The 23,854-nt window shown below is 41.8% G+C and overlaps 1 protein-coding gene across 4 annotated transcripts in view; it reads left to right on the top strand.

Annotated features, from left to right (window-relative positions):
* Window positions 1-8,640: 8,640 nt before the first annotated feature.
* Acbd6 (acyl-CoA binding domain containing 6) overlaps window positions 8,641-23,854 on the top strand; it is a 139,643-nt gene continuing 124,429 nt past the window's right edge. The window contains exons 1-3 of one of the 4 annotated variants that reach the window (XM_027417343.2): window positions 8,641-9,456; window positions 14,035-14,099; window positions 16,904-17,000. In XM_027417343.2, coding sequence (XP_027273144.1) covers window positions 9,235-9,456; window positions 14,035-14,099; window positions 16,904-17,000 — 384 coding nt within the window. In that variant the 5' untranslated portion in view covers window positions 8,641-9,234. The remainder of the gene's footprint in view (window positions 9,457-14,034; window positions 14,100-16,903; window positions 17,001-23,854) is intronic. The other 3 variants (XR_003485678.2, XM_027417342.2, XM_027417341.2) reach the window with 3 other exon arrangements.

The following is a 23,854-nucleotide window of genomic DNA, read 5'->3' as shown; positions in this document are numbered from 1 at the left end:
GCAAGTAAAGATATATGGATAAAAAGGTTTACTGTGTGACTTACTGTGCCACACTACAGCTTCCATGATGAAATTTTTCTTTTTCCCTTTTTTCGTCAAATTTTATTTGGGGCAAGGGAGGGGTGCATGGGTAGAAGGCAGATACGAAGAGATGGGGAGATGAATTGGATCAAGATGCATGATGTGAAAGACACAAAGAATAAATAAAAATAAAGGGGGAAAACGCTCTAGAAAACAGCCAGGCGGTGGTGGCACACATCTTTAATCCCAGCACTGGGGAGGCAGAAGCAGGTGGATCTCTGAATTTGAGGCCAGCCTAGTCTATAGAGTGAGTTCTAGGTCAGTCAATGCTATCTTCTGTTTAAAAAAACCAAAACAGATAAATACATAATAAAATAAAAATGTTAGAAACATAGATATAAGAGTCTGTGTAGCTCCTCTTCAGTCTACCCTCCAGAGTCACAATCTGCTGTTCCCTGTGCCCAGACTAACCTCTGCTGTTCCCTGTGCTCAGACTAACCTCTGCTGTGCCCAGACTAACCTCTGCTGTTCCCTGGGCCCAGACTAACCTCTGCTGTGCCCAGACTAACCTCTGCTGTTCCTTGTGCCCAGACTAACCTCTGATGTGGCCAGACTAACATCTGCTGTTCCCTGTGCCCAGACTAACCTCTGATGTGGCCAGACTAACCTCTGCTGTTCCCTGTGCCCAGACTAACCTCTGCTGTGCCCAGACTAACCTCTGCTGTTCCCTGTGCCCAGACTAACCTCTGCTGTGCCCAGACTAACCTCTGCTGTTCCCTGTGTCCAGACTAACCTCTGCTGTTCCCTGTGTCCAGACTAACCTCTGCTGTGCCCAGACTAACCTCAGCTGTTCCCTGTGCCCAGACTAACCTCTGCTGTTCCCTGTGCCCAAACTAACCTCTGCTGTGGCCAGACTAACCTCTGCTGTGCCCAGACTAACCTCTGCTGTTCCCTGTGCCCAGACTAACCTCTGCTGTTCCCTGTGCCCAAACTAACCTCTACTGTGCCCAGACTAACCTCTGCTGTGCCCAGACTAACCTCTGCTGTTCCCTGTGCCCAGACTAACCTCTGCTGTGGCCAGACTAACCTCTGCTGTTCCCTGTGTCCAGACTAACCTCTGCTGTGCCCAGACTAACCTCTGCTGTTCCCTGTGTCCAGACTAACCTCTGCTGTGCCCAGACTAACCTCTGCTGTTCCCTGTGTCCAGACTAACCTCTGCTGTGCCCAGACTAACCTCTGCTGTTCCCTGTGTCCAGACTAACCTCTGCTGTGCCCAGACTAACCTCTGCTGTTCCCTGTGTCCAGACTAACCTCTGCTGTGCCCAGACTAACCTCTGCTGTTCCCTGTGTCCAGACTAACCTCTGCTGTGCCCAGACTAACCTCTGCTGTTCCCTGTGTCCAGACTAACCTCTGCTGTGCCCAGACTAACCTCTGCTGTTCCCTGTGCCCAAACTAACCTCTACTGTGCCCAGACTAACCTCTGCTGTGCCCAGACTAACCTCTGCTGTTCCCTGTGCCCAGACTAACCTCTGCTGTGGCCAGACTAACCTCTGCTGTTCCCTGTGTCCAGACTAACCTCTGCTGTGCCCAGACTAACCTCTGCTGTTCCCTGTGTCCAGACTAACCTCTGCTGTGCCCAGACTAACCTCTGCTGTTCCCTGTGTCCAGACTAACCTCTGCTGTGCCCAGACTAACCTCTGCTGTTCCCTGTGTCCAGACTAACCTCTGCTGTGCCCAGACTAACCTCTGCTGTTCCCTGTGTCCAGACTAACCTCTGCTGTGCCCAGACTAACCTCTGCTGTTCCCTGTGTCCAGACTAACCTCTGCTGTGCCCAGACTAACCTCTGCTGTTCCCTGTGTCCAGACTAACCTCTGCTGTGCCCAGACTAACCTCTGCTGTTCCCTGTGTCCAGACTAACCTCTGCTGTGCCCAGACTAACCTCTGCTGTTCCCTGTGTCCAGACTAACCTCTGCTGTGCCCAGACTAACCTCTGCTGTTCCCTGTGTCCAGACTAACCTCTGCTGTGCCCAGACTAACCTCTGCTGTTCCCTGTGCCCAGACTAACCTCTGCTGTTCCCTGTGCTCACACTAACCTCTGCTGTTCCCTGTGCTCACACTAACCTCTGCTCTTCCCTGTGCCCAGACTAACCTCTGCTGTTCCCTGTGCCCACACTAACCTCTGCTGTTCCCTGTGCTCACACTAACCTCTGCTGTTCCCTGTGCCCAGACTAACCTCTGTTGCTCCCTGTGTTCAGAGTAGCCTCTGGCCTACAGGATTTGACTTTTCTTCACTTGCTCCTCACTCAAGACTTAAGTAGCTTTGGGTCAGTTGCTTAACCATTCTGTTGATTTCCTATGTATAAAGCAGAAGCAACAGTAGCTCTCTTATGAGGTAAGGATTAAGACTCTCAAACAGGGCTAGAGAGATGACTCAGTGGTTAAGAGCACTGGCTGTCTTCCAGAGGGTCCTAGTTTGATTTCCAGCACCCATATGGCAGTTACTAACCATCTACAACTCCAATCCCAGGAGATCCTATGACCTCTTCTGGCCCCTGTGGACACTACACACAGGTGGTTCAGAGGCATACATTCTGGCAAAACATTTAGATACATAAAATAAAATAAAAAGTATTTTTAAAAAGCTGGATAGTAGTAGCACATGCCTTTAATCCCAGCACTTAAGAGGCAGAGCAAGCAAAATCTCTGAGGCCAACCCAGTCTGCAGAGCGAGTTCCAGTATAGCCAGGGCTACACAGAGAAACGCTGGCTTGGCAAAAAAAAAAAAAAAAAAAAAAAAAAAGACTCTCAAACCTTAAAAGACTCTAAGTCATTGTCAGTAAAGGAAACCACCTACCTCAAAACTAGGGTCATAAAAACAAGCCCAAGTTGTCAAGAAACCAGCCATCCGTGGAATTCTAGAACACAGTTCACCCACATCACTGGCCCTGGAGCCAGAAGGCCTCAGGAACAGGCAATCCAGCTTATCTCACACCCTGGTGACCCTCAACCCCCACTCAAAAAACTGATTCTCAGACCCTGCCCAGTTTTGTCTGTTTCCTTGGATGCTGAGTCACAGGGTTTAGGGACCAACCTCTCAAACCAGAGAAGTGTGCCCTCCCGTTCTACAGTAGACCTGAGTTCTTTCATTTTACTCTGGCGAGGACTGAGTGGCAACCATTGTTGCTTGACAAGGTTCCATAGTTCTCTAGCACCTTGTTACTTTCATGTTCAATGATTCTCACTATGTATTATGGGAGTTCCCTTATGCCTGTTCTTTTGGGAAATTTTGTGGGGGCTTTTGTGAAGAATGGAAATGTATAAACTGGAAGCTTCTTTAAACAAAATGATTATCTGGGGAAAATCCCCACCACTGTGGAACCACACAGTGAGATGACTCTGCACACAGGGATCCCCATAGTGCTCCCCTGATTACACCGAGACAGGAAAGTTAGAGATTTACTTGCTTAGCCCACCACAGGAGAGGCCACTCTTCTTTTTATTGCTGCCTGGAGTGGGAGTAGCCTCCAGACAGCACAGGGCTCTAAAGGAACCCATGGCTTTGGAGTATACTAGACATTTTTATCTGAGGGGGTAAGAGGAAAAAGACACACTCTCTCTTGATGGTTTCCTTCATATTTTTTCTATTTTTTTAAGATTTATTTATTATGTATACAGCATTCTGTCTGCATGTATGCCTGCAGGCCAGAAGAGGGGCCCAGATGGTTGTGAGCCACCATGTGGTTGGGGGGAATTGAACTCAGGACCTCTGGAAGAGCAGCCAGTGCTCTTAACCACTGAGCCATCTCTCCAGTCTGATGGTTTCTTCTTTGCTCTCTCTCTCTCTCTCTCTCTCTCTCTCTCTCTCTCTCTCTCTCTCTCTCTCTCCTTCCTCCCCCTCCTCCTCTTCCTTCTGTGTTCTCATACTTTTTTCCCTACAGCTTATATGATGGGGGATGTCCTTCTGTATATATGTTTCTCTTATTAGTTGATGAATAAAAATTCTGTTTGGCCAATAGAGGCAAGAAGATAGGCAGGACTAAGAGATGAGAAGCATTCTGGGAAATGTAGGCAGGGATGGACCTCGAAGGGACGCCATGTAGAGACCGGAAGGATAGGACACACCAGGCATTCTCTGGTAAGAAAAGGCCATGTAGAAATACATAAATTTATAGTTAGGGTTAATAATTAAGACAGAGCTAGCCAATAAGAAGCCCTAGTCGGGGCTGGAGAGATGGCTCAGCAGTTAAGAGCACTGACTGTTCTTCCAGAGGTCCTGAGTTCAATTCCCAGCAACCACAAGGTGGCTCACAACTACCTCTAATGAGATCTGGTGCCCTCTGCTGGCATGCAGGCAGAAGACTGTATGCATAATAAATAAAATCTAAAAAAAAAAGAAGCCCTAGTCATTGGCCAATAGTTTTATAATTAATATAGCATCTCTCTGTGTTCATTTGGGGCTGAAGTGGCAGGACCTGGTGGGACAAGAAACTCCAGTAACACTTATTTATCCCAACAAAGTATATCAGGAAATATAGAAATTACAATGTGGTTACATTCTGTTTTTCAAGTGAATGATTACAATGAGTAAAAGAAAAACAGCATGTTTTTTCATATACTTTATGTGATTAAATATTTGATGTTTTCCAGGTAAAAAACAAATTATCCCAAGAACATTCCCATGTACATTCATAACCAAGCAACTTGTTATACATTAACTATGTGGGCAAGCAAGATATTCTTAGTCAGGTCTTTTACTGGCAGGCTGCATTTTGCAGTTACAAAGAAAAAGTCAATTACTTTTTATTGCTTATCTTGAATGGGAATCTTATAAGGAATCTTAAGGGAATCACAAATCTAAACTTTTATATATGAAAAAGAATCAGTCAACTCTACTTAACATTTAGGGTGCATACCCACTCATCAATAGATTTTTATATCAGGAGATTGAGAGCAGAAATGGGTACAAGGAATCATAACCTCTGGTCAACCAACCCTAGCAAGGAAAGTACATTAGCTAGTAACAATTGGGCGGCTTTATATATTTTTTAAAGATTTTATTTATTTATTATGTATACAGTTATCTGCATGTATGCTTGTACACCAGAAGAGGGCACCAGATCTCATTACAGATGGTTGTGAGCCACCATGTGGTTGCTGGGAATTGAACTCTGGTCCTCTGGAAGAGCAGTCAGTGCTCTTAACCTCTGAGTCATCTCTCCAGCCTTGCTGCTTTATATTTTTTTACATCAGCTTTGTGTCCTTGTGAACTTTAGATTGTTTTCTAGGATTTTTCATCTTAAAACTGTTATCAAAGCATCTGATCTAACCTCAAGTTATTTTAAAGCTTTGTTTCTATTTCGGCTAATGATGCACACTGAAACCTGTGACAGTGTCTTTCAGCATTAAGATTAAAGGAATTTGAGCCAGATTGGCTCCTGGACACAACTGTTTTTCTTAATCATTAACTTGAGCTATGGCCTATGCGGCTCCTTAGATGAAACTCTTAGGCCCCAGCTGTGTGGCATTTCCTTGTGTTTATTTTCATTTATCAAAACTATATAAGCTAACATTATTATTATCAATTAGACTAGACAGTACAGTTTAGGGAGAAATCATCTTTATGATAATCCACAGAGAAAAGTTCCCAGTAGATTGGGATGTTTCCATGAGATAAATACACTACATTATAGACAGTGGGGGGTCTCCCCACATCCATTCACATCATTCCAGATACCAGAGAAAGATAGCAGCAACAAACATGTAAAGGCACAGCAGAAGCAAAAGACATTCCAGGTCTGTGGCCTCTGGGCCTTTGCCTGTCCGAGATACACCCATCTCATGAGGAAGCAAGACCATGATCTAAGCAGTCTTGCAAAAGGTCTCTCCTTACGTAAGGTCTATTTAGGCAACAGAGACTGACTTAGGAATGTATGCCTAACTTCCTTGCTTAACATTGTTAAGCTGTAGCTAGTTTGGTAAACTAAGTCATACAGAAAACTGTTGTGTTCTATAATGTTGTAGTATAAAAGGATCAGGGAAGATCCCAGTCTCTTTGTGGACTGTGTTTATGAGTTAAGTCTTATCTTGATATTAAAAGAGTTTCCACTCAGAAATTGTTATTTTTTTAAGTATAACCTTAGCAAGGATAAAGCTATAAAATCCTAATCATATAAGATAGGCAAGTTTAACTGTCAGTCATCTCGTACAGGATCAACTTCTTTGATATGTTCAGATTTAGCTGAGCCTAAAACAAATAACTAACAACACATATTACTAGCTGGACACACCTGATCCCAAGTATGAAATGCATAAAAGTCCAGATCCAGAGCCTGGCAACAGTTCAGTTAAAAAGTGTAGAGAAATCAGAATGATATGGTAAAATGGAAAAAGAGTAAGACATCAGTCAGGACCTTCCCTTTTGGGAGCCTATCAGGGGTCAGGCCCATATAGTAAGACTGAGACACAATTAGAAAACAGTACAGTGCTTTTGCTACATCATTCCCCTTGAAGAATGCTCTTCTATTGTAGTGGAGTGTATGCCCCCCAAAGGAAGTCCTTTTCCCAAGATCAGGCATTTGGATAAGAACCTCCATTCCTCAGGGGCTTGAGGAAAGTTCCTGCTTGGTAAAGGAATCATTTTCCTTATCTCTAACAAGAGGAACTGGTGGCCCTTCCGCTGATGTAAAAGGATGCCTGATGGAGTTACTGAACCTTAGAGAACAATAGGCATTTAGACACTTGCCGAATGTATCATTTTTGTCTTTGGAAAAATGCTGTGATAAAGTTGATGGCCACTTTCATCCCGGAATCATTGAGTCTGCTTTCAAACTTGCCTGTGGCTAAACGATTGTACACTTATAAGTATAAAAAGGTGTAGCCTTTTTTCAATAAAATGGTAGTCATCCCAGTTCACCCTTAGATCTTGTCAGTCTCCCTCCCCCTCACTAACTCCAGGCCTCCTCTTTAGGACCTCAGCCCCACTGGAGCTGGATTTCAGCCGTACTCCACTGGCATATTTCTTCCAGTTATCATATTTTAAACATGTACATTTGTCCTTGTTATTCCTTTTGAGGAGGGACTAATGGTGGAACCATTGATTCTCTATTCTCAAAAAAAAAAGTTTGTTGAATTCAGATCCAGGCCTTTTACCTTCTGTTTCTCATTGTTTGCTCATCCTGTCCAAACTTCTTTTAAAGCTTAATCCCAAGTGGCCAATAACCATTCTTTGTAATTAGCCTTATGCTTATTGGTGGTTTTAGTGATAAATGAGTATGTGTGCATTTACAACATTTAGAACATACTAGCCACTGATGATGCAAAAACCACATCCCTCATTGTCTTAGTCAATGTTCTGTTGTTGTGAAGTGACACCATGGCAACGACACTTAACGGGGGCTTGCTTAAGGTTTCAGAGGTTTAGTCCATTATCATCATGGCAGGAAGCTTGGCAGCAAGCAGGCAGACAAGGTGCTGGAGAAATAATTGTGAGTTTCTACATCTGGATCTGGATTGGTATGCAGAAGAAAGAGAAAGTCACTGGGTTTGGGCTTGGGCCTTTGAAACCTTAAAACCCAGCCCCAGTGACTGACTTCCTCCATCAAGGCAGTGTCTACCCTAAGGAGGTCACACCTCTTAATCCTTTTTAAGTAGTGCTACTCCCTGATAAGGAAGCATTCAAATATATGAGCCTATGGGCTCATATTATTTAACCTACCACACTCATCTTAAATGGTAAAGTTTATTCTGGAGTCACCTTGAGTGACCATTGCCTGGGGAACACAAATTTAGGTTACCCCAAATTCCATGTTCCAATGTGGAAGTAGTTTCATAGTTTTACAGAATAAAGAAAGTCATAAATCAAAGAAAGCTTAAAATACTTTGGTGGGTACATCAGAAAAGCAGTAAAAATGAGATGGGAGAAGCTTTTCTATATCCAAGAAAGTATCTGATGACATTCCGTTTTTGGGTTGGTGGAAGTTTTTACTATTATTACCACCTTCTACACACACACACACACACACACACACACACACACACACACACACTTATATGAGTCACCCCAACAACTGAGAGCATTCAGTGAGGTTCTCAAGTCCCTGCATGAGAGAATACCAAAATGGGGCTTTCTTAAAAGCCGGTAGCTAATGTGGCAAATATGCATGGTTGGTGGGTAGGTGTAATGAAGTTTGTGTGTCCGTGTAGTTTTCATTTTTGACAGTGTGCTGAACACAGACAAGCTCTGTTCCTTTAGGGCAGAGCTATGGATTTGATTTTAAGATGTATGAGAAATGTATCAGCCAAGTATGAGATGAGATGATGCTAAAGAAGGTGGGTCTGGGGGCCTGGTGAAACCTTCTCTCAGAGCCCTGGGAAATGAGGGATCAGCAGGTATGGAAAACAAAACATTGAGGAAGGTCATTTGGCTATTTAGACACACGGTGGGGCAGTGAAGGCTCCATCAGCCGTTCACTTGCCATTCAAAACACAGCCAAGATATCGAGGAACAGGCAAGAGAGGGTCTGTGGGAGCCTGGGTAGCACTGACTTGGGTGGTTAGGAGAAAGCGGAACTTTCCTCCTCAACTCCCTGTTTCCCGCGACGCCGATTCTGCAGCTACACCACCGAATGGACCGCCTCCTTCCCCTTCCCCGGGGGCCTATCCGGATGAGTTCCGGAGTTTGTGACTCCGAATTAGCCTCAAACCACGAGCAAACTCCTCCATAACTGAGGCCGGTCTCTCCAACTCTCTCCGCCCTAACCCACGACCCCGTTCGGGGAAGGGCGTGGGCTCGCACGCGGGGCAGGCGGGGCGGCGTAGCCACGGGCGCGTGCTCCGGAGCGCGTCCCGCCGAGCTCGCGCCCCGCGCTTCCCCACCTAGCTCCGGTGGCAGTGGTCCGCCGCGCGCCGGTGGCTTCCCATCACCTCCCTGCCTAGCGGCCTCCAGACCCCCGCGCCGTTGGAGCGACCCGGGCGAGGCCAGGCACTCGGTCCGACCGAGGAAAGCCGAAGGAGGACGGGGCGGCCCGGGGAGAGCTGCCAGGCTTCGCAGAGGCGGCCCTACGCCCCCGGGCAGGTCAAGTGGCAGAGTCACCTGAGAAAGCCACACAGCTAGCGGCGTCCCACTGCTGCCCGGGCTTCGCACCAGACTAGTGGTCCAGGCCCGGGAGGAGGCGTCACACCAGTGAGGACAGAGCATATCGAGCTAGTGGACATGGCCACCCCGTTCCTACCCGCAGGGGCCACCACAGGCGACAGCGGTGGGGAACTGAGCTCCGGGGACGACTCCGGTGAGATGGAATCCTCCCAGAACCCTGAGACCGAGGCATCCCGGAACCTGGACGAGCTGTTTGAGAAGGCTGCTGCACACGTCCAAGGCCTGGTTCATGTGGCCAGCAGGGAGCAGCTCTTGTACCTGTATGCCAGGTACAAGCAGGTAAAAGATGGGTGGATAAGACAGGGCACGGGCGTCTTCCTCCAAAAACTTACAGAGGTGTGCCGGGCTAATGGTGGAATGTAATGAAGTGTGTGTGTGTATGTGTTAAGTTTTTTTTTTTTTCTTTTTCTTTTGTGTGTGTTTGTTGACGGTAGAGAATAGCATCATTCCGGACATGGAAAAATCCCCCTGCTATCTTACGAATGATTATTTACTTGACTGGACACTGACACTATTTCTGTTCTCTCATTAGTGGCCTTGCGCCTGAACCTTTACAAAAACGAGAATGACAAAATAAAATTTTGTCATTCGTTGCTGCCAAAAGAACATGTGATAGAAAATATGGTAATGTTAACAATAAATTTGAAGTTTAAGAGAATATTTCTCTATATAAAACACAATACACTGTTACTATTGCGATTTTTAGAAACTCTAAATATAGTTGACATGCTTTTGGCTGAATTTGGTTCTGTTAGATATAGCCCCCCCCACACCTCTTTTTGTATAGGGTTCCATGTTGGCAACATGAGGAGCAGGTGATGAACTCTTGACTCAGCTTCCATCATCACTTTCTTTTACAAATACACAACAAAAAACCCAGGGGAGTAGGCAGCTCAGAAGGTCACATGGATATATTAGAATTAAAGTAGTTTCTGACTCGTAAGACTGAACTTTACCTAACGATAAGGAAATGTATGAGTTACATATGTAAAACTAATTTATCATTCAAAGTTAGGTACCAAAAGGAAAAAACAATTGCTTTATCACAGTTAACAGATACAGTTCAGCCTAACACTAGATGTCATGTCTACAGAGAATGCAAAGATGAAAGAACATGACACTGCCCTCCAGAGGCTTACAGGGTTACTTAAGGAATCTAGATGGGAAATGTGAAAAATTGATGATGACTTAAATAGCAGCTCAGGAAAACCCCAGCTCTTGGAAACGTTGAAAGAAATGAAGCTCTGGATAATAAACCTCTTATTTTATTAGAATAGAGAAAATGCCTCTTGGTATAGTTATATATTTCTCCTGAATTCTCTTTTTTAGGTAAGTGTGAGGACCCTCATGTATTTCTGATTACGTTTTTAGTGTGTACACATGTGTGACAGTGTTCAGGTGGAGGTCAGAGGACAACCTGCAGGACTTGGTTCTCTCCATCCATCATAGGGGTCATCAGGCAGAGTGGCAAGCATCTTTACTTATGGAGCCATCTTTCTGACCTGTTCTGTATTCTTAAAGATACACTGAATGGAGTGATCTTGCTAATAATGGTGTGGCCCGAGAGAGATTGGTATACAAGTCTTGTTCAACATTTTGTGTGATTCAGGGTGTGATTGTGCAGGCTGTGCTTTGGGGAGGTAAAGTCAGTGATCGGCCGTTGAGTTCAAGACCAGCCTGGTAAACACAGTAAGTGCCAGGTCAGCCAGAGCTACACAATGAGACGCCATCCCAAAACAAACAAACAATTGTGTGATGGGAGAAACACACAAGCACTTCTGTTACCAGATTATATTGGCGATTTTGAGGAAATGGGAAAATCACAGCTGTAATTGAGTCACAAACTTAACTATGTCCTTTTTCCATGGGACTTCATTTTTACTTATCAAAAACTATATAAATTGTTTAGATTTGGGTGTTTGACAGATAGTTTCTTGAAAATGAAAGAAGTGAGCCTGGAAAACAGCTGTAAATATTTGTTGCCAGTGATCATATTTGAGTTGTCAAATGAAAAGTAGAAGTTTGGAAAAAGTGGGGGTCTGCCACAGTGAGCTTGACAGCTTATATAGTACTCTTCATGCGATGCTGGCAGTAATGAGTGTGAAATTTCGCTCATGTATAATGTCAACATTTGGAAATGCTGAATGACTGAATGGAATCTTTTCTAAATATCTTTTCATGGAGTAATGTTAAAAATCAGTTTGAGCAAAAGTTCCAATCAAAATGAAAACCAGGGGAGTGGTTTTCACTATAACTGTATAAAAGATTCACAGTAAGTTCAGATTCCACATCATAACTAATCTTGGAGAAACTACCATTTGTTGAGTTTTGTATCAAAGAATCTCCATAGTTGGTGGGAGTGCTACACAAATAGTAATTTCTAACAGTGTGTTTATGTGAAACTGAAACTGCTTCATGGGCTCCATCCAAACCAAATGTACAGTGAGAGATTGGATGCAGAAGTATGACAATACAAGTATGCCCAATAGTGAAGAGATTTTTAAAAATGGCAGAGCAATTTTCCTGGTTTTTTTCTCTTTTTAGGTTAGAGTGTAGTAATTTTTTATGAAAAATTTACATTACCATGTACTAGATTTATTTTTAAATAAGTGAATAAATGTTTTAAAGGTATAATTTATTATTTTTTCTTGTGTCTGTATTCACATGTGTAGAGTGTGTGTGTGTGTGTATGTATGTATATGTGTGTAGAGGCTAGAGATTGATGGCGAGTTGATATCTTCTTCACTTGCTCTCTACCATATTCATTGAGGCAGGATATGTCATTGACCTCAGTTGCTGATTTAGCTAATCTGAGTAGTTGGCCAGTCTGGCATCTCTAAAATCATATCAACTGCTGGACTTTGCTACATCTACAAAAGGGGACAGACTATAAATACCAACTATAGTACTCAGGCCATGCAACTTTTGCCTACTTATAGGACTGGATTTTTTTGAAAATTATAGTAAAATATTTTGCTTAAAAACAAAGGTGGGGGTGCTAGCAAGCTAGCCCAGTGGTTACGAGTACCTGTCACTCTTGCATAAGATCTGGGTTCAGTCTCCAGGACCCACAAGTGGCAGGTTACACCTGTCTGTAACTCCATTTCCAGTAGATCTGATGACCTCTTCCAGCCTTGGCAGGCACCAGGCATGCCTACTCATACGGAAATGTTGTAGGAGATGAGGAATTAGGGCAGCCAGTGAAACAGCTTAGTGTATAAAAGCATTTGCCCAGCAGGCTGGACAACCTGAATCCAATCTCTGGAACTCATGTCAGAGAGAGAAAACTGACCTGAAAGTTATCCTCTGACTTTCATACACACTGTGGCTTGCAAGTGTCCAGCTCACATACACACACAAAATGAATAAAATTAAATAGTCAAAAAACAAAAGGTTCTTCCTCCTGCGTTGCCTGAGCTAGAACATGCATACTGATTTTGAGCTTCTCTGGCCATGAAAGCAGAACTTGAAACAGGAGTTCTCGAACTCTGGTTATGTGGTTCCTGTGATTTCTTTTGCCTCTTAGAATTAAACTCTCCAAAGAGCTTTAGTATGTGTAGATTTTATCCGCCATATATATAGATTAGAAATTTAGATCTTGGCTGGTGCACGCGCGCGCGTGCACACACACACACACACACACACACACACACACACACACACACCTTTAATCCCAGCACTCAGGATTACCCCTCCTCCCCCCTAGCTTTGAGAGGTAGAAGTAAGGGGGTTCAGGAGTTAAAACAACGTAAGTATTGACCACTTGGGGTTTATATTATGTTGACACACCTAAGTCCCACCCCAGCTTTTGACGTCTAAATTTATTTACTGTGGTGCTTTTTATTTAGGTTCTTGTTTTGTTTGTTTTGAAACAGGTTTTCACTGTGTATTCCTGGGTGTCCTGGAACTCACTCTGTAGCCCAGGCTGGCCTTGAATTCACAGATTGCTGGGATTAAAGGCATGCACCACCATGCCCGGCCAATGTGTCTCTTTTAAAATAGTACATTTTTAGTACAATTTATCCTAGATTTGAGGAGAGATAAAATGCTAGTAGAGTCGTGAAAATGATCATAAAAAAACCCAATATATATGAATTCTGAAAAACCAAACTTTAACTTCTGTTAATTACCGGTGAAATGGTTATGCATGTAAAGCATGTGTTGTGGAAGCCCGAAAGAGAACCTGCACAACAGAGCGGCCCTCTGACCTTCCCAATCCCCGGCACGCACACACCACACACAGGAATAAATTACAACTTAGAAAATTATATTTTGGTGCCGGATTCAAGACATGTAGCCTTGGCTGGCCTTGAACTCAGGGAGATCCACCTGCCTCTGCCTCTGGAGTGCTGACTAAAGGGGTGAGCCACCACTGCCCAGCATAAAATTCTATTTTAATGGCAGTAAAGACTATAATTTTATCTGTAGCTTGTTTTATAAGTTACAGTATTACTTAGCAATTACCTCATATAGAAAGCCTAGGTGGTGTTTTCATATAAGTAATTAGATAATTTAGACAGAGTCTCACTGTGTAGTCCTGCCTGGCTTGGAGTACATTGTGTAGAATAGGAGGGCCCTGAACTCATAGAGAGCTTTGAGTGCACGGAGAGTCACCTGCCCCTGCTAAAGGTGTACATCACCACACCTGGTGCTGCTGGTGTTTTTAATTTGAAGTATTTGAACTTTTGTCTGCTTTGCAGAGAATGTTAAAATTGTTATCCTATATATATTTAAATATTTTCTAATCTATAGTTACTAAATATACATAATAAATTTGAAAAATAAAAAGTCCTTAGACATTCTTTAGAAAACTAAAATAAATTCTTGTTATTTCCCCCCCCCCCCTTCCTCTTTTAGGTCAAAGTTGGAAACTGCAATATTCCTAAACCAAACTTCTTTGATTTTGAAGGGAAGCAAAAATGGTAAGAAACATTCTTGGGATCTTTAGTAAGGTTGCTGGAAATGACTTAGGGGTTTAGGAATTAGAAAGGGGTTAACAGATTAAAGAATTCTTTCTATGTTAATCTCTCCGAGGTTGGCTGCTAGTGACAGGCAGTGGGAAAGGGATTAAAGCAATCTGCTTTCAGCTAAGTCTTCATCACTGGTGTTAGTATGTAGGTAGGTAGAGCACAGGTGCACTCCCGTGAGAGAGCCCTTTATCTTATTGCTCAAGGTTGTTTCTTGTAGATAGCCTCTGGGGAACCACTTCTCACATACAGAAGAAAGGCAAAGAACAAGATAAATCCCCACCTCCTACTTGTCTCTGCCTCTGCCCTACAGAAAAGAAGTGCTTGTCACAGTTTTTTGTAAAGAATTGTGGAGAAAAAAATCTAAAACCTGATATAGGCTCACTCTATTCTGAATACATTTTTTTTAACCTATAATTCAGAGAGTCTCTCATATTATTTTTCCTTACCTGGCTTCAGTGAAAAAAAGAGAAAGTGTTAAACAATAGTGAACATAGTTACAAAAGGGAAGACTTTTGTGCATCAGCCCCAGTGGTAAAATTAGTGTTGAGGGTCGAGTTATTTATTGCTTTGTGATCAGTATGTTAAGGAGGTATTCCTATATTTCAGTAATTGCTGAAATTTTGAAACTCAGAGTTAAGCATGTGAACATGACTGTAAACATACAGTTAAAGCTGCCCACTCCAATTTGGTATTCTGTCAGTATCAACCACAGTCCTTTGGAGTCTAAGTCACGTGGTTTCCAGCAGGCCTATAACATATCCAAGGAACACCTTCCTGTATTTATGCTAATTACTTCTTGTATTGAAGGTCTTTTAGGATAGTTTTCTATTGTTGTTGTTTTGTTTGTTTTTAGATTTATTGATTTTATTTGCATGGATGTGGTGCCCACTGAAATCAGAAGAGGCCTTTGGAATTGAATTTACAGATGGTTGTGAGCTACCATGTGGGTGCTGGCCAGGAACTGAGTCTCTGTTCTCTGCAAAAGCACCAAGTGCTCTTATCCAGTCCCAGGGTAGAATTTTTTTTTTTTTTTTTTTTAAAGAATGAAATGTGGTTTTAGAGAGAAAAAAATGCTAATAACCCTTGCATTTGATTATATATCCTAATACTGCCCTGCACCGAATGTGCTCTGGACAATAGCAGCTGCCAGAATTCCGCTGTGAGGAGGGGCTAAGCTTGAACCTGGGTGCCAGTCACTTATGCTGCCACCACACTCTTGAGTTGAGATGAGCTTCTTTTTTTCAGTGTGTGGTATATCTTCAGTGCTTCCTTTTACATTTTGTTACAAATGTTCTCTGTTGATGATAAGCAGTTTCTGGAATTTTAGTATCTAGAGAATGTCATATGTAGCTTTTACCCTGAAATGTATCACTTCATCATTTTCCTTATTCATTGCCCAGTTCTCCATGGTTTTCAGTGATTCTCTGCCTCCCAAAGTTTATATATTTTATAGCCACTCTTATTAACTAGTAAAGCAGAAAACTGTGTGATATTGCCATACCAACTCATCAGTATATTAGCTGACATCCTGTGTCCTTACTGCCACCCATTGTAAAGGACATGCTACTTACATATTATTCTTACCTAAATATTTAATCTAATTTTAATCATGATTATTCATGACAAGAACACTATTTAGGAGAAAATACAATTAGACAAATCCAAACTGAGTGGTATTTTGTAAAATTATTGTTTTTGACTCTTAAAAATGTCAGCATATGAAAGAGATAAATGAAACTCAGTGCTGTGTGTGAGGCTTGATTCATTTCTGGTCTGGAAAAACAAAGTCATACAGGGCATTGTTGTGACAACTAAGGGAATCTGAATAGATTGTTTCCATGTTATAGAATTGATATGATTCCCAAGTTTGATATAAGCTTATATATTTAGGGGTGAGGTGTTATATGTTAAGTAACTGTCAAGAGAGTCAGTGAAAATTTAAGAAACCCTTAGGAAGATCTTGCTTTATTCGTAGGAGCAGGAGGGTAATGAGAAGAGGACTGGGCTGTCTATATGGTTATAGAGAAACCTGCTTAAAAGTGGGAAGACTTGGCTGGGGTAAACAAAGCTGCCTGTCCTGGTAGCCTGAACAGTTAATTTGTATGATGGGAAGTACCGTACTGGTCTATAAACGCTACAGTCTCAATAGTGATGAACACTGGATTTAGGGAAACTAATTAAATCTTAGATTACTATAATTTGTGTTATTTCAAAATTCAGCAGGTAGACAAAGATATCTGTGTTCTAAAATTTCATGAGAGAAGGCAGTTGGGGAAAAATTTCCAAAAGGTCCTTGCGGTAGGTTAATGAATTTTAATTTTATCCTTGTCTACCAGTGTAAAAGCATAAGTGGAGCGCTTCTCCTCTGCACAGTTTATCTTTGTGTCCTCAGACCCTTGAAACTTGTATGTGCAAAATATTAGTAAGAAATACACTAGCTGGATGTGATGTGTGAGTTAAAGGTCAGCCTGGGCCGCATAGCAAGATCCTGTTTAGAAAATGTGCTGTTGGGTAATGGAGAGATGGCTCAGAGGTTAAGAGCACTGGCTGCTCTTCCAGAGGTCCTGAGTTCAATTCCCAGCAACCGAATGGTAGCTCACAACCATCTGTAATGGGATCTGGTGCCCTCTTCTGGCCTGCAGACATGCAGGCAGAATACTGTATACATAATAAATAAATCTTAAAAAAAAAAGGAAGAAAATGTACTGTTGGCGCTTTTCATCATTAATGAAGGTTGTGGCTATTCTGTGTTGTAGGGAAGCATGGAAAGCCCTTGGTGACTCCAGCCCTAGGCAAGCGATGCAGGAATACATCGCAGCAGTTAAAAAACTAGATCCAGGATGGAAACCTCAGGTAAGACTTACTAAATATACATAATGCTTTCTGAAAACTCATCTTTCTCCTAAATGTCAAAAGACTATGAGGTAATAGTAATGTTTATCTGTGAAAATGACTACTTAAGGGCTGGAGAGATGGCTCAGAGGTTAAGAGCACTGACGCTCTTTCAGAAGTCCTGAGTTCAATTTCTACAACCACATGGTGGCTCACAACCACTTATAATGAGATCTGGTGCCCTCTTCTGGCCTACAGGCATACATGCAGACAGAACACTGTGTACATAATACATAAATAAATCTTTAAAAAATAACTACTTAAATATTAATATGAACAGCAGTGGTTGCAGAGATCTCCTGGGAGTAGTAGAGAGTTTTTAGAAGTATAATTTCATCTTATAAGAACAGAATTTATGTCAGAATTTGGAATTTATCTGGAAATCATCATCGTCTTGGGAAAAAGAAAATTTCTTTCAATTAAAACAATTTAGATTTATTTATTTTATATGTATGCATGTTTTGCCTGCATGTAAGTATGTACGCTACATGAGTGCAATGCCCTTGGAGGCTATAGAGGGCATCAGTTTCCTCAGAAATCATGTTATAGTAGGATTGTGAGCCACCAGTGGGTGCTGGGAACCAACAGGAACAAGTGTTCTTCACCACTGACTTAACACTCCAACTCTTGTTTGATGGTTTTGATGAGCATTTACTGTGCAAGTTTGAGATACTTGTCGATAGAAATACAAGAAAAACACAAAATTATTTCTTCCATTATATAGTTTAAACCATGATAATGACGATAAAACACATTAAGTTTTATGTTCAGTAATACATAAATTCTAGAGAATGGTATGGGAAAAAATGTCTACAGATGTTAGGGCCATTGGATAATGTTCACATTACATGAACCCTGCCTTTCTAGGACACCTATGGAGAATGCCTCAAAAGACTAAAGACTTTAGTACAGATGGGATTGTCATTTTGTTTTGAAATATTTTAAAAGCCATTTAAAAATATGTGTATGCTTGTACCATGTACATTTGGAAGTCAGAAGACAACTTGCAGGGGGATGTGTTTTTCCCTTTACTGTGTGGCTCTCAAGGACTAAACTCAGGTAGTTAGGCTTGGCAGCAAGAATCTTTCCCCGTTAATCCATCTTGATAGCCCTTGAAATATACATTCTTAAAGATTTTATTTTATTTTAATGTATGTGTGAGTACTTGCATGTATGTATGTGTACCACGTACGTGTCTGGTGCCCACAGAATGCAGAAGAGGGCATTTGACCCCCTGGAGTTGGAATTACAGGTGGTTGTGAGCCACTGTGTGGACACTGGAAATTGAATCTAGGTTCTTAGAAGAGCTACACACTCTTAACTGCTGTGTTTTCTCTCCAGCTCCACTTAAAATATTAAAAAGAAAAACAAAACAAAACAAAAAACTGACGAAAAAGTATATAGGATAGAGTTTGGGTCATAATGATTGCAAATACAGGTAATTTTTAGTTTTGTTTTGCTTTTGAGATCGTCTCTCTAACTCTGGCTGGTCTCAAACTCAGAGAGATCCACTCGTCTCTGTTGCCTGAATGCCGAGACCAAAGGCATGTACCACCACTCTTGGTCACAAGTCTTATGTCACAATATATGGGCAAACGTTTTAGAGTGAATGAATTAAAACTGTGCAAGTGTTTTGTAGTAGCTTTTTCATGGGCACATCAGTTGTTACCAGTATGAAAAAGATTTGTCACATCAGTCATGGAGTCTAAAGAGTTGTTAGGAACCTTAAAATGTGTGTGTTGACATATTAAAGTGGATCTTAAGAGCCCAAAGACTTAAGAGATGGCCAGCAAAACAGCTTCACTGCTGTGACTTCCTTTTGGGGACCTTGGAAAAGTCCCTCCTCCCTTGGATGTTTATGAATATTCACTGTTCTCCATTTTGTAATCTTTTGTAAAGTAGCAGTATGCATATGTCACAAATGTCCTCAGGGTCTGAGGTTCAGTAGTCAAATAGATGCCTCCTGAACTGAGCTCAGCCTGCATTTCTAGGTCTTGGCACTGTGGTCTTGGTGCTTTCCTGCTGGTTTACAGTTGGCTACTTCTGTCTGGCTCATGGCCTTTGAAGGCATTTGAGTATATAAATTCTGGTATATGATTGAATTTGTGATTCTTTTTGTAACCTTCCGTACCTTACTTATGTAGTACATTTCTACTATGACTCTTACATGTGTGCAGATTTTGGGTGATTAGACAGTTTTTTTCTTATGAAATCTTTATTTAATAATAAAATATGTCATCTTAGAATAATTATGAAATTTTACTTTTTTGTTGGTTTTGATGGGGATCAAATAATGCCTTATTCTAAAAATATTTTAATACTGCCAGGCAGTGGTGGTGCACACCATTAGTCCTAGCACTTGGGAGGCAGAGGCAAACAGATCTCTGAGTTCAAGGCCATCCTGGTTTATACAGTGAGTTCCAGGGCAGCAAGGCCTACACAGAGAAACCCTGTTGTAGTTTTTTTGTTTTGTTTTGTTTTGTTTTAATCTTTGGGGGGCTGTCACCCAGCTCCCAAATAAATAGATGGAGATATCTTCTTACTTATGAATGCCCAGCCTTAACTTAGCTTGTTTCTAGCCAGCTTTTCCTAACTTAAATTACCTTTTGTCTCTGGGCTTTTACCTGTTTCTATTCTATGCATCTTTCTTCTTACACCATAGCTGGCTGTGTGGCTGGTCCCTGGTATCCTCCTCTTCTCCTTTTTATTCTCCTGTCTCGTCTCTCTTCCATTTATTCTCTCTGCCTGCCAGCCCTGCCTGTCCTCTCCTCCCTAGCTATTGGTCATTCAGCTCATTATTAGACCAATCAAGTGTTTTAGGCAGGCAAAGTAACAGCTTCACAGAGTTAAACTAATGCAACATAAAAGAATGCAACACATCTTTGCATCATTAAACAAATATCCCACAGCATAAACAAATGTAACACATCTTAATATTCCACAACATCCTGTCTTGATCCCCCCCCCCAAAAAAAAAAGAAAACAAAATTAACATTGCAGTCTTGTAAAGACAGTCAGGCAGAAGCAGAGCTGGGCAAATCTCAGCCTAGTCTACATAAGGAATTTCAGGATAGCCAAGCTACATACTGAAACCCTGTCTCAAAAAAACTGAAACAAAACAAAAGGCAAATAACAACATCAAAAACCTGCCATTTTGTAAAGAAGAGTTTTTAATTTCATATATATTTGTGTGTGTGTGCAGTTGTGTATTGTATCCATTTCATTTCTATATATTTGTGTGTGTGTGTGCAGTTGTGTGTTGTATCCATTTCATTTCTATATATTTGTATGTGTGTGCAGTTGTGTGTTGTATCCATTTCTTTTTTAGTTTACACACCCTGGGTGATCCTTTTTGACTTCTTTTTTCTTCTTTGCTTTTGATATCAGGCGAGCTTTGACATTTAGATTTGACATTAATCATTTAGGATAAAATGAGTGATTTTCATGGACTAGAGGTGAGCTCAGTGTTAGAACACTTGCTTAGCAATTCTGAAGCCCTAGGTTCAAGTCCCAGAGCCAAGAACAAAAAGAGAAGTTACTTTCTTTTGCTAAGTTTGTTGATAAGAAGTGAAATAAAAACACTGTATGGACTAGGTTTACATGTGCCATCCTTTGAAATTGCCACAAAAATCTTAGAAGTTAACAACTATTGTCTGTATTTTAAGTTAGTAAATTCACTAACTTAACTGCATATTCTAGTGTTTCATTTCCTTTAGCAATGCCCTCTCTAGTCATTTCTAAAATTCCTACCATGACCTGATTTAGAGTTTTGCATTATATTCACTTGTCATGTTTCTTTAGGCTCTTCTAATCTGCAGCAGTTTCTTTTTCCTTTTTACCTGTGGGGTTTTTGTTTGTTTGTTTGTTTGTTTTGTTTTGTTTTGATAAGCAAGCTACTTTGGAAAATTTCTCTCAGTTTGGATTGCTTATAATTAGCTTCAGATTACACATTTTAGGAGGAATAACACAGAAGTGTGTCCTTAATGCATTTTACCAGCAAGTACATGATCTCTGTTCCAGTAATGGTGATGTCAGAGAAGTTCATATTTCTTTATAATTGATTAATTTGTGAGGAGCACTTTGAGACTATCTATATACATATCTTTTCCTGATAAGATTTCATCTACTAGTTTTAAACATTAATTAAGGGTTTTCTAACTTCATTGTTTGTTGTATTTTTATTATTTGACATTAAACTGTATGAAGGTGTCCTGATTAATTTTATGCCATCTTGACACAGCTAGACTTATCAGAGAGGAGAGAACATCATTTAATAAAATGCCTTCATAAGATGGGCTATAGGCAAGCCTGTGGGGACATTTTCTTAGTTTAGATTGATGTGGGAGGGCCCAGCCCAAGGTGGGTGGTGCTGCCCCTGGCATGGTGGTCCTGGCTACTATGAGAAAGCAGGCTGAGCAAGTAATGTGAGCAAACCAATAACCAGCACTCCTCCATGGACTCTGCGTCAGCTCCTGCCTCCAGGTTCCTGCCCTGCTTGAGTTCCTGTCGTGGCTTCCTTTGATGATGAACTGTGATGTGGAAGCATAAGCCTAATATGCCCCTTTCCCCCAAGTTGGTCATGGTGTTTTATCACAGCAATAGTAACCCTAACTAAGACATAAGGAGCTTTTCATTGCTCAATTTCTCCATGTATCCATCATCCACCCGTCGTCCACCCATCTGTCCGTTAAGAAAAGAAGTGTGAAATATTTGAGGTTTTTTTTTGCCTTGTTTGCAAGCTAAGTTAGCCTGTTTCTGGCTGGCAGAAGTCTTCTGGCTCCTGGGTTAGAGCCCAAAGACTTATTATTCATGGCATGGCAAACTGCATGAGCTTCATTTGGTTTGCATCAGTTTCCCACATCTCCTGAGTCCCATCTCCACAGTCCCACAGGGAAGACATGCTAGGGTTAGTTGAATTTCTGCATATGTAGTGCATTGAGCTAGAGGGAAAGAAAGAGCACTGAGCTATGGGAATTCACAACTTATAGCAAGCCTGCTGTTTGTCAGGGGTCATAGAGATGTTACTGCATTTTCAAAGGTGTCTTGTTGGTCACACATTCTGACAGTGGCCTACATTGAGAGTGCTAAGGGCCTGATCAATTGAGCAAGGGTGTATAGGGATTTTCAGCACCCATGGTTGATTGCCTTTCCCAACATTCGTGTGTTTATATTGTATAGACTTACGGATTTCTGTTTATTCATGCAGTATAATACGTTGAAATAATTTGTCTACCAAGAGAAACTTAAAACTAGAGCCTGTATCCTTTTCATATGCTCTACCTTGTAACATTTTTTCTTTCTACTGACACAAGATATTCCAAGCTCTATTAGTTTCCTAATGCTGCTGTAACAAAGTGCTATAATTGCTTAAAACAACAAATTTATTTTCTTAGTCTGGAGAGTAGACGTCTGAAAGGAGGAATTAGCATCTGTAGAGAAACATCGTTTCTTCTTCATCTTCTGATGGTGTGCAGACATTCCATGCCTTGTGGTGGCTGTCCTAGGTTGCTTCTCTGTTGCTGTGATAAAACAGTGACTGGAAAGTAACTTGGGGAGAAAAGGTTTGTTTGGCTTTATAGGTTACAGTCCATCACCAGGGGAAGTTAAGACAGAGACTAAAGGCAGGACCTAAAGGCAGGAACTGAAGCAGAGACCATGAAGGAATTGTGCTTGCTGGGCCTCTTTCAGGCTCCTATTCTTGTATAACCCAGGCCTATCTGCCTAGGGATGGTACTGGTCACAGTGGACTAGGCAATTAGCAATCAAGAAAATGCCCCTCAGACATGCCCATAAGCCGGTCTGTTGGAGGCAAATCCTCAGTTGAAGCTCCCTCTTCCAAGGTGTATCAGGTTGGCAACCAAGAAGAGCCATCATGGTGGCATAACTTGAGTGTCTGTCTTTGTATTCACATGGCTAGGTTTCTCTATCTGAATCTCCCTCTCATTTCTTGTGTGAGGGCATCAGTCCACCCTAATCCAGCATGACGTCAGTTTACATCTGTGACGATGATTTTTTTATCCTCATCCCCCATCTCCTTTAAAGACACCATCTCACAGTATAGCAGAGGCTGGCCTCAAACTTGTTATCCTGTACCTCAACCTCCAAAGTACAGAGATTACTGTTGAGTCACCAAACACACTCATGCAAAGACATCTTCAAGGTTAGGATGCCCAAGGTTAGGAGACTTGGACATGTGGGGTTTTTATTGTTGAAATTTTTATTTTATGTGCATGAGTGTTTTGCTTGCATGTATGTCTGTGTACCACGTGTGTGTAGTAGCCATGAGATCAGAAGATGGTATTGGACCCCCTGGAATTTGAGTTATAGGTGGTTGTTAGCTGCTGTGTGGGTGCTGGGAACTGACCTCAGGTCCTCTGGAAGAACAGTGATCTTAGCTGCAGAGCCATCTCTCCAGCCCTCACCTCCTTTTAAAATGTTTTATGTTATAGATATTCTATTCACCCCCCTCCGGCGTGTGTGTGATGGATGTTTATATGTGGAGATCAGAGGGTAAATTGTGGACTTGGTTCTCTCCTTCCATCTTGTATGTCTCAGGGATCAAATTCAGGACATCAGGCATCAGACTGGGTCTGTTGAGCCATTTCACCTGATTGCTTTGAGGACTCAACTCAGTTCAACCCACTATGCCAGCTCATTGATGCTTTCTTTGTCTTAGCCCTGGAATCATCTGTTTTCCTCCAGGCCCTTTAATAAAAAATAGTATTTAGAAGTGAAGGTCTGAATGCTTGGTATACTTAGTGCTTGCTACAGGGGACATTGCTTCTAACTTCTTCAGCAGATAGACCTAAGAAATA

The sequence above is a fragment of the Cricetulus griseus genome, chromosome 5, assembly GCF_003668045.3.
Source record: "Cricetulus griseus strain 17A/GY chromosome 5, alternate assembly CriGri-PICRH-1.0, whole genome shotgun sequence".
Lineage (NCBI taxonomy): Eukaryota > Metazoa > Chordata > Mammalia > Rodentia > Cricetidae > Cricetulus > Cricetulus griseus.
Note: the sequence above shows the minus strand (reverse complement) of the source record. Positions and strands in the feature narration are given on the sequence as shown.